This window comes from Callorhinchus milii, unplaced genomic scaffold, assembly GCF_018977255.1.
Source record: "Callorhinchus milii isolate IMCB2004 unplaced genomic scaffold, IMCB_Cmil_1.0 Scaffold5, whole genome shotgun sequence".
Lineage (NCBI taxonomy): Eukaryota > Metazoa > Chordata > Chondrichthyes > Chimaeriformes > Callorhinchidae > Callorhinchus > Callorhinchus milii.
In genome coordinates this window covers 56,008,659-56,024,210 of record NW_024704746.1, presented here as the reverse complement: position 1 = coordinate 56,024,210, position 15,552 = coordinate 56,008,659, and the positions used below count along the sequence as shown (strand labels likewise).

General features: G+C 41.3%; 2 protein-coding genes across 2 annotated transcripts in view; one reads left to right on the top strand and one right to left on the bottom strand.

Annotated features, from left to right (window-relative positions):
- LOC103188277 overlaps nt 1-6,955 on the top strand; it is a 32,756-nt gene extending 25,801 nt beyond the window's left edge. The window contains exons 10-11 of the mRNA XM_007908221.2: nt 4,138-4,223; nt 6,600-6,955. Of these exons, the coding sequence (XP_007906412.1) occupies nt 4,138-4,223; nt 6,600-6,650 (137 nt within the window). The 3' untranslated portion in view covers nt 6,651-6,955. The remainder of the gene's footprint in view (nt 1-4,137; nt 4,224-6,599) is intronic.
- Nucleotides 6,956-9,963: 3,008 nt separating this feature from the next.
- Nucleotides 9,964-15,552, bottom strand: part of LOC103191131 (proton myo-inositol cotransporter) — a 52,406-nt gene continuing 46,817 nt past the window's right edge. The window contains exons 10-11 of the mRNA XM_042335448.1: nt 12,205-12,354; nt 9,964-11,949 (exon numbers count right to left, since the gene is read on the bottom strand). Of these exons, the coding sequence (XP_042191382.1) occupies nt 11,921-11,949; nt 12,205-12,354 (179 nt within the window). The 3' untranslated portion in view covers nt 9,964-11,920. The remainder of the gene's footprint in view (nt 11,950-12,204; nt 12,355-15,552) is intronic.

The following is a 15,552-nucleotide window of genomic DNA, read 5'->3' as shown; positions in this document are numbered from 1 at the left end:
ATCTGAAGATGGGGAAGGAAGGGCAAGGTGGAGGGATAGAGGAAGAGTGTTGCAGAGTTTCTTTGCTCCTAGAAGATAACTAGGGAACAGAGTCAGACTGAATTGGGAACATGTTAGATGGAAATGAAAGATAGAAAGCTGAAATAAGGCTTTGTGATTATAGGAAATTAAGCAAAATAAAAATAAATCATGAAGTAGATGGACAAGAGTAAGATAGTAAGAATTTCAGAAAATAATAAAATGAAAGGCTTATTTAAAATAAGATGCATGAATCCAAAGAAAATAACAAAGCAATACAAACAAAAGACAACAAATTAAAAACTATTTTAGTCTGCAAATTGTACATTCCTCCAATAAACCTTATGAAAATGAATAAAAGTGACCATGAAGACCAATGAAAAACTGAACATCAGCAAGAAAACCTAAATATTGTAGATTATTTTCCAGAGGCCATTTGGCCCATTTTTCCTGCACAGCTGTTTTTTCAGACCCAAGCTGGGGTTGGGGGGGTAAGGGAGGGGAGTGGCCGATGGCACAGTCGAATAGGAGGGTCTTGAGGCGGGACTTTAAGGAGGGGGTGAGGCGGATGACTGGGGGATGGAATTCCAGAGCCTGGGGGCAGAGTGGCTAAAGGCTCTCCCACCAATGGTGGGGCGGGTGGGTCGGGGGATGTGAAGCAGGCCAGAGCCGGCTGAGCAGAGGGAACGGGCTCAGGGTAGGGGGTTAGGAGGTCACAGATGTAGGGTGGAGTGAGGCCATGGAGTGCTTTGTATGTGAGGAACCAGGATCTTGAACTGGATCCTCTGAAGGATAGAAAGCCAGGGGAGTCGGGCGAGAGTGGGGGAGATGGGGTCACGGAGTTTGGTGCGGGAGAGGACACGGGCTGCAGAGTTCTGCAGAGTTCTATAAAGTATCATGAAATAGTACAACAACAAAATTACATTTGTATCACGCCTTTCACGTCGGGAGGACGTCCCAAGGCGCTGGACAATCAGAGTTTCGGACCCGAGCTGGGGGTTGGGATCAGGGAGGGTGGAGGGCAGGGGGGGGGGAAGCAGGGTGATCGAAAGCAAGTTTGAAGAGGAGGGTCTTGAGATGGGTCTTGAAGGAGGCAAGGGAGGTGGTGAGGTGGAGGGACTGCGGGATGGAGTTCCAGAGCGTGTGGGCAGAGCGGCAGAAGGCTTGCCCTCCAATGGTGGGGCGAGCGAGGAGGGGGACGTAAAGCAGGCCTGAGCCCACTGAGCGGAGAGAGCGGGCAAGATGGTAGGGGGTAGGAGGTTGCAGAGGTTGGGGGGAGAAAGACCATGGAGGGCTTTGAAGGTGATGACCAGGATCTTGAACTATATCTTTTGTGTGATGGGAAGTAGGTGGAATCGGGTGAGGATGGGGGTGATAGGGTCACGGAGCCTAGTGCGGGAGAGGACACAGGCTGTAGAGTTCTGGATGATTTGCGGCCTATGGAGGGAGGAGTTGGGTAGGCTAACAAGCAAGGAGTTTGCATCTCATCCTTAACCCCCTCTCACCCCCCTCCTCCTTCTCGTGGTATGCTCAAAATTGAATCCAAATATTAAAAATATTATGAACAATACGAATGTTGTAGGGGTGAAAGGCAAGCACCACGCACAGCAGTATCTCACAGCTGTATAGCTGTGAAATGAATGACCAATTTTATGTGGGGATTCTTGGACAGAATACCAGGAGAAACTCCCTTCACTTTTTAAATAGTTCCCATCACTTGCAGTAAAATAAAAGAGTGACCACAAAAATATTAAATATTAAATTATTTGGTACAAGTAGTGGGAATTTCTGATATAAGTATTTCATTTGTTTTTCAGATTTGCTTGCAGTTGCAATTCTAAACTTTGTGTAATTACCCATAGTTTGAATATTTTATCATATAATCTCTTTCCCCATTTAGACTTTGCACAGTTTGGCAAGTACAGAAGTACCATAACTTGAACAGTAGATCCATGAAATGCAATTAAAGAATCGCCACAGTGTTTAAACTTACAGATTGTGCTTCAGACTGATAATGATAAATAACTGCATTTGATTGAGCACCTTATCACGTCTTCGAGACGTCTCAAAGCCCTTCAAAGAATATACTGTAAAATGAATTGACTGTATATTTTGTGGGTGAAACAAGGCAGCCAATTATGCACAGCAGTGTCCCAGGAACAGTCGTGGATTGAGTGACCAAATTATTTTTGTTTCTTTTGATGAAAGAATTATTACTCTGGAAAAGTGATCCAGCAATTAACTAACAATCCTACTTACTGCTAGCTAAACAGAGGTGTGTGGAGTAAGGAAATGTGCCCAGCGTTTTGCCCTGCCGGAAATCAAACCTAGGTCCTCTCGCTTGCGAGTGCTTTAACCACTGAGTTACAGGATGTATCACTGCAACATAATACATCTGTTTTTTTCAGATGAATTATTTATAAAGTAACCTAATACAACTTGTTTCCCTTAACAAATTCTCTGGTTGAAACGTTTTCATGTATATTTTGACGCACCAGGCTCCGTGACCCCATCACTCCCACCCTCGCTCGACTCAACTGGCTCCCCATCCCTCAGAGGATCGAATTCAAGATCCTCGTCCTCACTTTCAAGGCCATCCATGGCATTGCCCCTTCCTACCTCTCTGACCTGCTGACTCCCTACCAACCTGCCCGCTCCTTCCGTTCAGCGGGTTCTGGTCTGCTCCATGTCTCTCGCCCGACCCGCCCTACCATTGGTGGCCGAGCTTTCAGCCTCTCTGCCCCCACACTCTGGAATTCCATCCCACAGTCCCTTCACCTCACTTCCTCCCTTGCCTCCTTCAAGGCCGGTCTCAAGACCCTCCTCTTCGATGTGCCTGTAGTTCCCTCCCACCTCTCTGCCTTCCCTCACCCCCACCCACCCCACCCCTTCGCCATGCTTGGGTCCTGACCCCTGACTGTCCAGCACCTTGGGATGTCCCACCAATGTGAAAGGCACTCTATAAATGTAATTTTGTTGTTGTTGTGATGATATGCTTGGCAACAGAATGTTGGAATCAAGTCAACCCTTGTATGGGCAGTGAATGGGATTTGCAGTGCACCTGTTTTATAGTGAATTTCGCTGCAGTGAATTGAATTCAAACATTTCAAACAAGATTTTGGATACTTTTAACTTTAAGCATGTCATTGGGTTTCTACACATGTCAGACGCACATCTGACCCAGGATGACCAATGCAGTCAAAGGAAGTTCTTAAGATGGGCCTTGAAGGAAGCAAGAGAGGGTGTGAGGTGGAGGGACCCTAGAGTGGAGTTCCAGAGGGTGGGGACAGATGAGCTGAAAGCCTTATTGCCGATAATGGAGCAGGGAACATGGAGCAGGTCAGTGCCTTCTGAGTGGAGGGAGCAGGCAGGTTGGTAAGGTTTTAACATGTCAGAGAGGTTGGGAGGACCATGGAAGGCTTGAAAGGTAAGGATGAGGTTCTTAAACTCGATCTTCTGGGGGAATGGGCAACCAGTGTAGCTGGGAGATGAGGGGTTGTAAGGCTCGCTGAGCTAGAAACTAAGAGTATTTGTCTTAGACTATAAACCTAGAACCAGATATAGAGACTTAAAATAAACAAGCCTTTCAAGTGAGACTGGAAATAAACATTTTTTTCTCATAGAAGATTTGTGGAGCAGATTCCCAACCAAGCAGTTGATATTGGGCAAATTAACAATTACTTGTGAAAAATGTTGGAGGATATAAGGATAACTGTAGTCAAAGATCAACAAATATTTTAAGAGACACACAAGGTTCTGTACTACAATGGAGTGTTTTCTGTGAAGCACAGATCTCATGTTTGAATCATTGTACAGATTTTTTTGTAAGGTGGAATCCAAAATGAGTAAATTTGTATTCTCTATAAAGTAGACTTGATGGGCTAAATGGCGTTTTCTTCAAGTATGCCTTTGTTCTGTTGCTGTTTTTGAGTACCAAGTGCACAAAAAGATCTCATTTACTTGTCTTTTGATGAAGCTGAATATTATTTTCCCTATTCTGATGTAATTAACAAAAGTATGACTGACTTTTCAAACATAGAATCTTTCCTGTTGACAGAATAGTGCAATATATAAAAGATATTACTTGAGTTTGCTAAATGTAAAAACAATCATTTTCAGTGCTGGATAATTCATTTGGAAGCAGCCAATCTACCAGCGATTCCCCAGAAGAAACAGAGAGTTGTTGCAGTGCAGTTTCTGATATGGTAAGAATACTAGTAATGTTATTAGATTTTGGGGATACTCTTAAGTTGTCAGGCACATTCGATTGCTTAAACTTTTGCCACAGAATCTAGGGCAGAGGCCATTAATAAACAGCTGCTCCACTTCTTACAGGGCTTTGTTCATAGGATTGATGGCAAACTATAACAGGAAATGATACCAATCTGTCACGGTCAGCCTCAAGAACAACCCCACTTATACCCTCTTCAAGAATGATGTTTAGGCGTGATATTTGTTGTATTTATCTTGGAGGGCTGAGCTTCTAATTTAAGTCCCCTTACTAAAGGACTGAAACAACTGAGCTACCTGGAAATTGAGGATATTAAGCCAAATACATATGTTTCGTAGGGTCTCATTCTTTTGATTGTTTATAATCTATCCTGCAAGATTAAGTTTTTTGTGATCAAAGATAAATAATAATAATCCTTTCAATTTGATATAGCATTGTATCACATCTTTGAGACGTCTCAAAAGCGCTACACAGAATATACTGTAAAGTGAACTGACTATATTTTGTGGGCGAAAAGGTAGAATATGGAGACCAGTTTGTTCAGAGTAGAAGGGTAGAATTTTCGGCTGCCCATGTTGAGATATTGGGACCAGAATGCCTGATTGTCAAAAGTTGTAATGGGCATCAGAGAATCACAGATGTAGGTAGGTAAACATTAGGTTTCCTTTGCAGGGTCAGGTGTTCAGGAAGAGAATAAATTAGAGCAGATGAGAGCAGAGAAGAAATTTAAGCAGTTAACATTGCCAAAATAATTCTGAAGGACTTAATCAAGGCAAGAGTTCAGAAAGAACAAGAAAGATATCTGTCTATAAACTTTTTTCATTCATGCTTATTCGTCTGCCACAGACATTAAAAAATACTTAAAATTCTATTTCAAATTTCCAGTTTTCCCTTTTAAATCCAAATGCCAAAAGGCTCAAGCTAATCAAATATTGGATAGAGAGATATACTACCTTATTAACTAAATACAAGTTCTAGAGTTATTGGTATCCAAGATATCAGAGAGCCAGTGCAGACTCCGTGAGCTGAATGATCACATAAAAATGTTTTATATGCAGTCGTTTGCAAAATATGTTTTTATTTTCAGTCAGAATTAATAGATGATAAAAATATGCAACTAGATTCTTCAATTACAAGAAACATTTGTGTTCAAGAAAATCTTTGTGACATCAAAAGGATGAAAAAAGAATTTAAGATTCAAACGTTACCACAAGAAAATCCTAGAGACACTGATAGTAAATATCAGTCTCATCATTCAGATATTCAAAAGGTCAGTATTCACCCAGTAAAAATAAGATCCTTTGTTAATAATGGGCAGAATGAAACCCAAGATCAATTTGTTCCATCCCCATTGGTGAATTACGTACCACAGACTTTTACTTCTGATAAAACTACCATCTACCACAAACTGTTTTGTAGTCAAGATGAATGCACACAAACGGAAAGTTCCCTCATATCTTTGGAAAAATCAGATGTTGCTATACAGTGTAACTTAGTTAATGCTACAGAGATTCTTTCCTTTTCTGGCAAGAAACTGCCTAATCTGAAAGATGACAGCAATCTAATACATACCACTAGGGGGCAGTGCATCCCATCACATGAATACTCACGTGGTCTGGAAAATTGCATCAAGAAACACAAACTGCTTATTGAAACAGATTTTTTGAGTTCTGATGACAGGAAATGCGTTGAAAAACTGGATGACGTAAAATGCTTTAAGCGAAATGCAGGAGAAGGTTATGAAGTCAGAAATGAAGGGAATACTAAACCCACTGCAAGATACAGTAATTCTGTTCTGATCCACGTTAGCTGCAGAAACAGGGAAATTCAAAGATCAGAGTTTTCTCAGCTAAAGAAAGTTTTTCCGGATGAAAGTAAAATCTACAGTTCATCTGGCATTCAGAATATGATAAATCAACAGGATTTAGCAGGTAATTTGTTTATCATATCTGCAATTATTGCTCTCAAATCACGTTATTTTCAACAACAACTTGCATTTATATTGCGCCATTCACGCGGGGTAACGTCCCGGAGCGCTCATCTTGAATGATTAGTTGTCTTTGAAATGTCAATATTGTACACAACATTTAATGCCAAACTGTTGTGTTAATGGCACCATGCTTTTTATTGGACATAATATCCCTAGTGTCAAAATACACATCAGAGTATTGAATTTCCTCCCCCATTATTTTCATGGAAAATTAATACAATACTGGATGGATGAACCACAGATAACCTGTTTAATACTGTAGTATTTTCATTCATCCCAATCAATTTTATGCTAACAATATATGCAACTGAAGATTTGCAACTCTTTCAAAATAATGCTCTGAGCATGTAACTTTTACAGGTTGTGATGGAAATGTCATTCATGTATCAGCCACAGAAACGGCATCCGTAGAATCTAATCATCGCTTTGGCTCGAAAGTAAATTCAGCACAAGAGTCAACAAGACAAACAAATGTAACAGACATGACATTCGGACCCAATATAATCGGCAGGAGCTCGGAGGAAAACAAAACACTACATGAGATAGCTGATATTTTACTGTTGCTTGGACATTCCCAACAGTTATAAATTGAACAAATTATTTATCTGTTCGTACAGTTATGATATCATTTAGAATGTTTTCCCACTACATAGACTTTATGATGTAATGCATAACTTGTATGTAAACTAAACCAATCCAAATATTTAAACAAAGATTGCAAGATATGAAAAACATTTCATTACAATTAACTTTGAACTTGAACTCATGTAAAGCTATACTGACTATAGCTTTAAAGGAGTTCAAGATCAAAGCTTATTGGAACTGGAAACAGTGACAACAGAAAATAAAATCGCTTTACTGTTACTAGTTTGCTATGGTTGTTCTAGACCTCAAGAGATGCAAATATGTAAAATTAAATTTTAACACAGTGCTGTAGGTAATCAGTTAACATTTATTTTTGTTCCTTTTACATGTTGATTTAAGAATTGATAGAATTCGATGATTTGGACCCATATATCATTTCATAAAACGTGTATAGTAACATGAAGTAACAAATATATATCTGTACAAACATTTCAGATTTGAAAATAAGTTTTACATTGTAAACTTGAATTTATTTACCCTTAATTGGAGAAAAATATTCCAAATACCATTAATAAAAATTACAAATTTGAGTCTGGATTGCCAGGAAACCTTAAAATTCAATATTATTTGAAAATTTGTTTATTTTCTGGTTGTTAAAAAATATTTTTTGGCATCACTGTCTTTTTAAAGTGCTTCTTTTCAGGACATTCCAAATTTGATTGCATGTGTTGATTGTAGTGGGGCATGAAGTTTTGTGTTCATAAATACTTCCATATGAATGGAACATGAGGTTAAAACACAAAGAAGTAAAATAACCATAGCCAGTTTTTGCTTCATTTGAATCAGAAAATAAAAAGCATTTGGGACTATGTCTGATACTAATTTTGAATATTATTTTAGCTTTCTTTGGAGGCTTGTTGCTTGTGTGATCGATAGTGGTATAACACACAATTGTATAAATACCTGTGCTGCAGTTTGATAATAATACTACCTTTTTATTTCAATGTGTAGGTTAGTGCTTCTTGACTGTTATTATGGTTCTCTCACAGCAGCTTCATAATTCAGGATACTTAGAACATCACAGAAAAAATGACCCTGGCAACCCCATTATATTCAGCCAGTTGCACAATATACTCAGATGTAATCTACTGTTGTATCAGATTACAGTTAGGTCTTCAAACATGACAATGCTGTACATTACACTGCAAAACATTCGTAAAGTCATAATTTATGACTTGCTATATCAAATTTCAGTTTTTCATAGGTCCACTTGTAACTGCACAAACGGCATCATATCTAAAATTTTGAACAGTTCTTTTCAGTTACAAACATTAAGAGTAAATTTGCATATCACTAATACTAATAGAACAATCTGTTACAAATGTACTATTACAATACAAAAGCAGCAAGCAGCTATTTTGATTGTGTTACGCAGTTGCACATTTTTGCATTCACAAAGATAACGAGTTCAAATATTTTAGCATCGACTGGTATTAACACAGAACTTCAAGACTGCCATTGACCAATTTGCACAATGTTTATATCAAAAACATTTGTCATGTTATTTAGGAAGCTAAAAATGTTTTCAGAAAATTGGCAAGCTAACTTAATTGTTAGGCAACACACTATGTAAACTTACACTTTGTTAACTGCAATGAAAATTAACTGCATCATCAAATATTTGGTGAAGAAGTGAGACAACTCTTTCTGGCCTAGCTCATAAAACTAAAATATGCACTATACATTTGATTTTACTACAGGTGGCATAAATTTGAAAAATAAATAAAATAAAAAGATGCACATTTGTAGGTACATAATTAAAAAGAAGTTTGGACTGTATAATGAGTGTGATAATATAGTCACATGGTTTTTTAAATCAAAGCAAATGTCTTCATACCCAAAAAGATCTGTTTAAAAATTATTTTAATTTCATATAGATGACCTTAAGTGACTGTTCCATAACTGTGTTAAGATCTCAAGTACCATATGTTAGTACTTTTTTAAAAAAAACTAATTTATGGACACATTTTTTGTGAAGTTGAAGAATTTTAGTACATTGGAAGCCAGTTTAGCCGGACACATTGGGGACAGATATTTTGTCTTGTGGTTGGTTCAGCTGGGGAGATGGAAGAGGCTATGACGGCATATGCCTTGAGCAACAATGGGTGAGGGATGTGCGGAATTAGTCTGTTTCGCTCTTCCCGGGGGGTAATAATCCCTCCCCTCCAAAAAATGTGGTCACTCAATTCACGACTGTTTGCCCACAAAATACATAGTCAATCCGCTTACCAATATAGTGTGTGAAGCACTTTGAGAAGTCTCAATGACGAGATAAGGCGCTGTATCAAATGCAAGGATTATAATTATTATTAACCAAAATACGATTCCCGCCCAGCAGAGGAGCTGCGGTGTCACAGTATAATATGTAATATTAACTAACCAATTGAAGTTAAAACATTCACAAAATTCAGTAAAATATATTTACTTTGGCTGCAAAATACAGTTCCGTACTTTCCCCACCTACAGTGGAGGGGCGGAGCTTCCTCCCTCCCATTGCTGTTCCCATTGGATGGGGGAACTAATTAGCAGCAGGGCTGAGGTGATTGACAACCAGCAGCCACTTGTGAATGGATGGGCTCCACTTGTCAGCTGTCAATCAATTGCAATTTTACTCCTCCCATTCCTTCCTTTATTTCTTCCCCATTGCTCCTCCCCTCATTGATTGACAGCCCAACCAACTCCAATCACTTGTGAATGGCTGGAGTCCACTGTCAATCACAATTTGACTCCTCCCATCTACATCCAGGAGCCCCTCATGGCTGAAAGCTGGACACACATAAGGCCTGAGTGAGTACATTCAGCAGTGACTAGCAAGTCAATTTGCCTGGATTAAACAGATTTTCATCTGAATTAATAGGCCTATTTAAAACAGGTAAGAAGACAATTGAATCGGGGTCGGATGATTTGTTCGATTTACCTGAGGTCCGAGGTTAAGCGGCATCCGGCAAAAGTGAATTCCACTGTACTTGGGAATTGCATATGGTCCTAGTACACAAAACTACACAAAGTCATGTCAAACTCAATTTTGTAGAACATTTAGGTAAGCAGGGTGCAACCATATCGAGAGGGAGTGCACATTCCATTCCAGACACAGAAATTCCCAAGTATGTATTCTCATGTGTCAGATACCCCCCATATACTTAGGATATCCAGTGTCAAACAAGTGTCCATTTCATATGCCACTTGTCGTAATGATCTCCAAGATTAAGAGTTAGCAGAAACTAGATAGCATGTCATAACTGAGGTTATACATATTAATTTTGGTTTGAAAAACATACTATTATGTTTTATAGTTAATTGGTATTTTAACAATTTCTTCTTGCAAAGGCATTTCAGAGCACTGACAATCATGTAAGATTCCAAATAATTGAAACATTATGCAACAGCATGTCTTTCAAAGTTTTTTACACCAAATACATGATGTGAATTGAACATACAAAAATACTTCACATTATATAGACAATTTCTAACTGGAATGTTTTGTTATGGTAAGATAAGTTGTTTTTATACAGTACTAAGCTACAACTATGTTCATGTGTGCTACAGCACTATAGATTCAGAACCCAAATAAATTAATGTCTATTCAAATAATTTAAAATACATTTTCCTACTTGTGCTTAAAATAGGCAACAATTGGATATCTTATACAAACATAAAAATCAAACTTTGCTTCAACCTGGAATCAATTGCCCATCAATGAAGTGTTACATTATCATAATTGATTGCTGTCTTTAGGAGTGAAGATGTAAATATAGAAAGAAAAGAATTTGCACTTTATAACGCCTCCTGTTCCAATTTCTCAAAAGTAAATCTAGATAACTGTTCAAGTTTAGTGACTATTTTTGTTGACAGATATGTTCATATATCCACATACTATCTACTTGCAGGAGTATTCTAATGCTACATTTATATCATTCACATTGATACCATTCAAATTAGATAGGTTTTCACATTTGGTTTGTGAACATTTTTTGCCAAACAAGGGAAGGATCGCTGCATTCGAGTTTCTAAATTGTTGCATTCCCGACTCCCAAGTGACTTTAAAAACTTGCTTTGCATCACATTGACTTTTTGAAATTACAACACATGAAGAAAATCATTAATGGCTTGGACCTTAAAGTATTTAACTTTGAAAAGTGTAGTTCTATAATACATGATATTTGGCACCCTTATGTGAAATTCCAGTATTCCTTGCAAACTGAAACTTCAACTAAGCATTACTTAATGTGTTTCAATATTTGTCAAATAGTTTAGGTTCACTGTAAGATTACTTGCAATACAGTGTAGTGCAAGATACTATTTTAAATTAAGACAAAATAAAATTGAATTATTTGTCTGTGTCAACATAGTTATTTCAACATACATCATGTGCTTCAGTTTTACTGCATTAGACACCAGAATATAATTTTAGTTTACAATCAATAATTTATTATTTTATAATAATGCCTGCAATGCACTTTTAAAAACAACTTTATTTGCTACTGATTCAATTCAGGTCCCTCAAACTAATTATTGTCCAAAATAACAGGCCAGCAATCAGGCAATGTATTCTAAAACCTTTTGCCAAATTATACTTTTCAATTAGCTGCAAGGATATGCTTACAAGCAGATCACAGATATTATTTACTTCCCTGGGGAAATGTTCCTCAACTTGCATTGAAATGCAGGGAAGATTAAACCTTACCAGGGGGAAAAACCTTCACAACAAAGCACTTTGGTACCCTAATCCACCATTGTTGCTATAGCATTCTGAATACTTCAAAACATCCTTTGAAATAAAACTAAGTATGTTCCAGGATTACCTTACTTTTAAAAATGAGTCAAAAGAAAACAATTTGATATAATTTGCACCAACAAAATACTTACATAATATTTTTTCATCATAACATCTGAGAAGTATAGAACCTAGTTCTAGTCACAAAGTGACTATTTGGATAATTCATTTGGGTACGAGTTTGATGCATGTTTATTTGCCCACCTGTGCATCACATAAATTCATCTTCATTTTCATCTTTAGTTGTCCACATGGAGGATAATTAAGAACAGTGGCAGAGTGGATTAAAAACTATAGGAACAAAAATACATTCATTTACAATGTTAGACAAATAATGCCTGGATTATGATGATTTTAAACCAGAATGAAAGTACAGAATCAAGCACCAGACCAACACCAGGGCAGAAGCTCATCAACACCTCTTGTTTTCAAGAAGTGGTAAGTTTATGAAATGCTCCAGAGCAGAAAATTACTCTACATCAGAAGCATCATTATCAGAAAGATGGTAATTACTTCCTTTCACTCGAATATATTCAATGTGCCGACCTTCATCGGAATCCAAAAGACCACATGTGCACAGCTTGTGCTCAAACAAGGACTCAATTTCCTCCAATTTTTTTCCTTTTGTCTCTGGAAGGCATCCATAGATGAAAATAACTCCCAGACCTGACAGTGCTGCGTACAAGAAGAAAACTCCTGCGATATAAAATACAGAATAAGCAAGTTGTTCAGTTACCTCAAGAAAAAACATGACTAATAATCATCAAATACAAACTAACACTAAATATGTTGTCAATCAACATCATTAAAATGCTGGGGATACATTCGGTGAGGAACAAAACTGAAGGTTTGTGGGGAAATTGTGGGGGTGATGACTGCTATTGAGGTAATCCAACCTACATTGTTTCACTTTGATAAAAACTAAACAGTAAGAAATAACACATTGTTGCACAAAAAATCTGAATGCTTTCTTTAACAAAAGCCACTCCCCCCACTCGGGATGGGGGGAGTGGGGGGCGACTCCAGCTCAGGCCCGTGTACACCACACACTACATTTGAGGGACTGGAGACCCACCAAACACCAGCATTGCTCCCCGAGCTCACCAGTGTCTGACTGTTTCAGGAGGTCACCACCGCCTGCCTCTGGGGGCCGAGACCACACCCAGACACCCAGAGAGAGAGACGCCCAGAGAGAGACACAAACAGACACCCAGAGAGAGAGACGCACACAGACACCCAGAGAGAGAGACGCCCAGAGAGAGACACAAACAGACACCCAGAGAGAGAGACGCACACAGACACCCAGAGAGAGAGACGCACACAGACACCCAGAGAGAGACGCACACAGACACCCAGAGAGAGAGACGCACAGACACCCAGAGAGAGAGACACAGACACCCAGAGAGAGACACACAGACACCCAGAGAGAGACACACAGACACCCAGAGAGAGAGACACAGACACCCAGAGAGAGACACACACAGACAACCAGAGAGAGACAGACACCCAGAGAGAGAGACACACAGACACCCAGAGAGAGACGCACAGACACCCAGAGAGAGACACACAGACACCCAGAGAGAGAGACGCAGACACCCAGAGAGAGACACCCAGAGAGAGACACACACAGACACCCAGAGAGAGACACACAGACAACCAGAGAGAGACACACACAGACAACCAGAGAGAGAGACACCCAGAGAGAGACACACAGACAACCAGAGAGAGACACACACAGACAACCAGAGAGAGAGACAACCAGAGAGAGAGACGCACAGACACCCAGAGAGAGACGCACAGACACCCAGAGAGAGACGCACAGACACCCAGAGAGAGACGCACAGACACCCAGAGAGAGACGCACAGACACCCAGAGAGAGACGCACAGACACCCAGAGAGAGACGCACAGACACCCAGAGAGAGACGCACAGACACCCAGAGAGAGAGACGCACAGACACCCAGAGAGAGAGACGCACAGACACCCAGAGAGAGAGACGCACAGACACCCAGAGAGAGACGCACAGACATCCAGAGAGAGACGCACAGACACCCAGAGAGAGACGCACAGACACCCAGAGAGAGAGACGCACAGACACCCAGAGAGAGACACGCACAGACACCCAGAGAGAGACACGCACAGACACCCAGAGAGAGAGACACGCACAGACACCCAGAGAGAGACACACACAGACACCCAGAGAGAGACACACAGACACCCAGAGAGAGACACACAGACACCCAGAGAGAGACACACAGACACCCAGAGAGAGACGCACAGACACCCAGAGAGAGACACGCACAGACACCCAGAGAGAGACACACACAGACACCCAGAGAGAGACACACAGACAACCAGAGACACACAGACAACGAGAGAGAGACACACACAGACAACCAGAGAGAGAGACACCCAGAGAGAGAGAGACGCACAGACACCCAGAGAGAGACGCACAGACACCCAGAGAGAGAGAGACGCACAGACACCCAGAGAGAGACGCACAGACACCCAGAGAGAGAGAGACGCACAGACACCCAGAGAGAGACGCACAGACATCCAGAGAGAGACGCACAGACATCCAGAGAGAGACGCACAGACATCCAGAGAGAGACGCACAGACACCCAGAGAGAGACGCACAGACACCCAGAGAGAGAGACGCACAGACACCCAGAGAGAGACGCACAGACACCCAGAGAGAGACACGCACAGACACCCAGAGAGAGACACGCACAGACAACCAGAGAGAGAGACACGCACAGACACCCAGAGAGAGACACACACAGACAACCAAAGAGAGACACACACACACCCAGAGAGAGACACGCACAGACACCCAGAGAGAGACACGCACAGACACCCAGAGAGAGAGACACACAGACACCCAGAGAGAGACACACAGACACCCAGAGAGAGACACACAGACACCCAGAGAGAGACGCACAGACACCCAGAGAGAGACACGCACAGACACCCAGAGAGAGACACACACAGACACCCAGAGAGAGACACACAGACAACCAGAGACACACAGACAACGAGAGAGAGACACACACAGACAACCAGAGAGAGAGACACCCAGAGAGAGAGAGACGCACAGACACCCAGAGAGAGAGAGACGCACAGACACCCAGAGAGAGACGCACAGACACCCAGAGAGAGAGAGACGCACAGACACCCAGAGAGAGAGAGACGCACAGACACCCAGAGAGAGAGAGACGCACAGACACCCAGAGAGAGAGACGCACAGACATCCAGAGAGAGACGCACAGACATCCAGAGAGAGACGCACAGACATCCAGAGAGAGACGCACAGACACCCAGAGAGAGAGACGCACAGACACCCAGAGAGAGACGCACAGACACCCAGAGAGAGACACGCACAGACACCCAGAGAGAGACACGCACAGACACCCAGAGAGAGACACGCACAGACAACCAGAGAGAGAGACACGCACAGACACCCAGAGAGAGACACACACAGACAACCAAAGAGAGACACACACACACCCAGAGAGAGACACGCACAGACACCCAGAGAGAGACACGCACAGACACCCAGAGAGAGACACGCATAGACACCCAGAGAGAGAGACACACAGACACCCAGAGAGAGAGACACACAGACACCCAGAGAGAGACACACAGACACCCAGAGAGAGACACACAGACACCCAGAGAGAGACACACAGACACCCAGAGAGAGACACACAGACACCCAGAGAGAGACGCACAGACACCCAGAGAGAGACGCACAGACACCCAGAGAGAGACACACACAGACACCCGGAGAGAGACACACAGACACCCAGAGAGAGAGACACACACAGACAAGCAGAGAGAGAGACACCCAGAGAGAGAGAGACGCACAGACACCCAGAGAGAGACGCACAGAC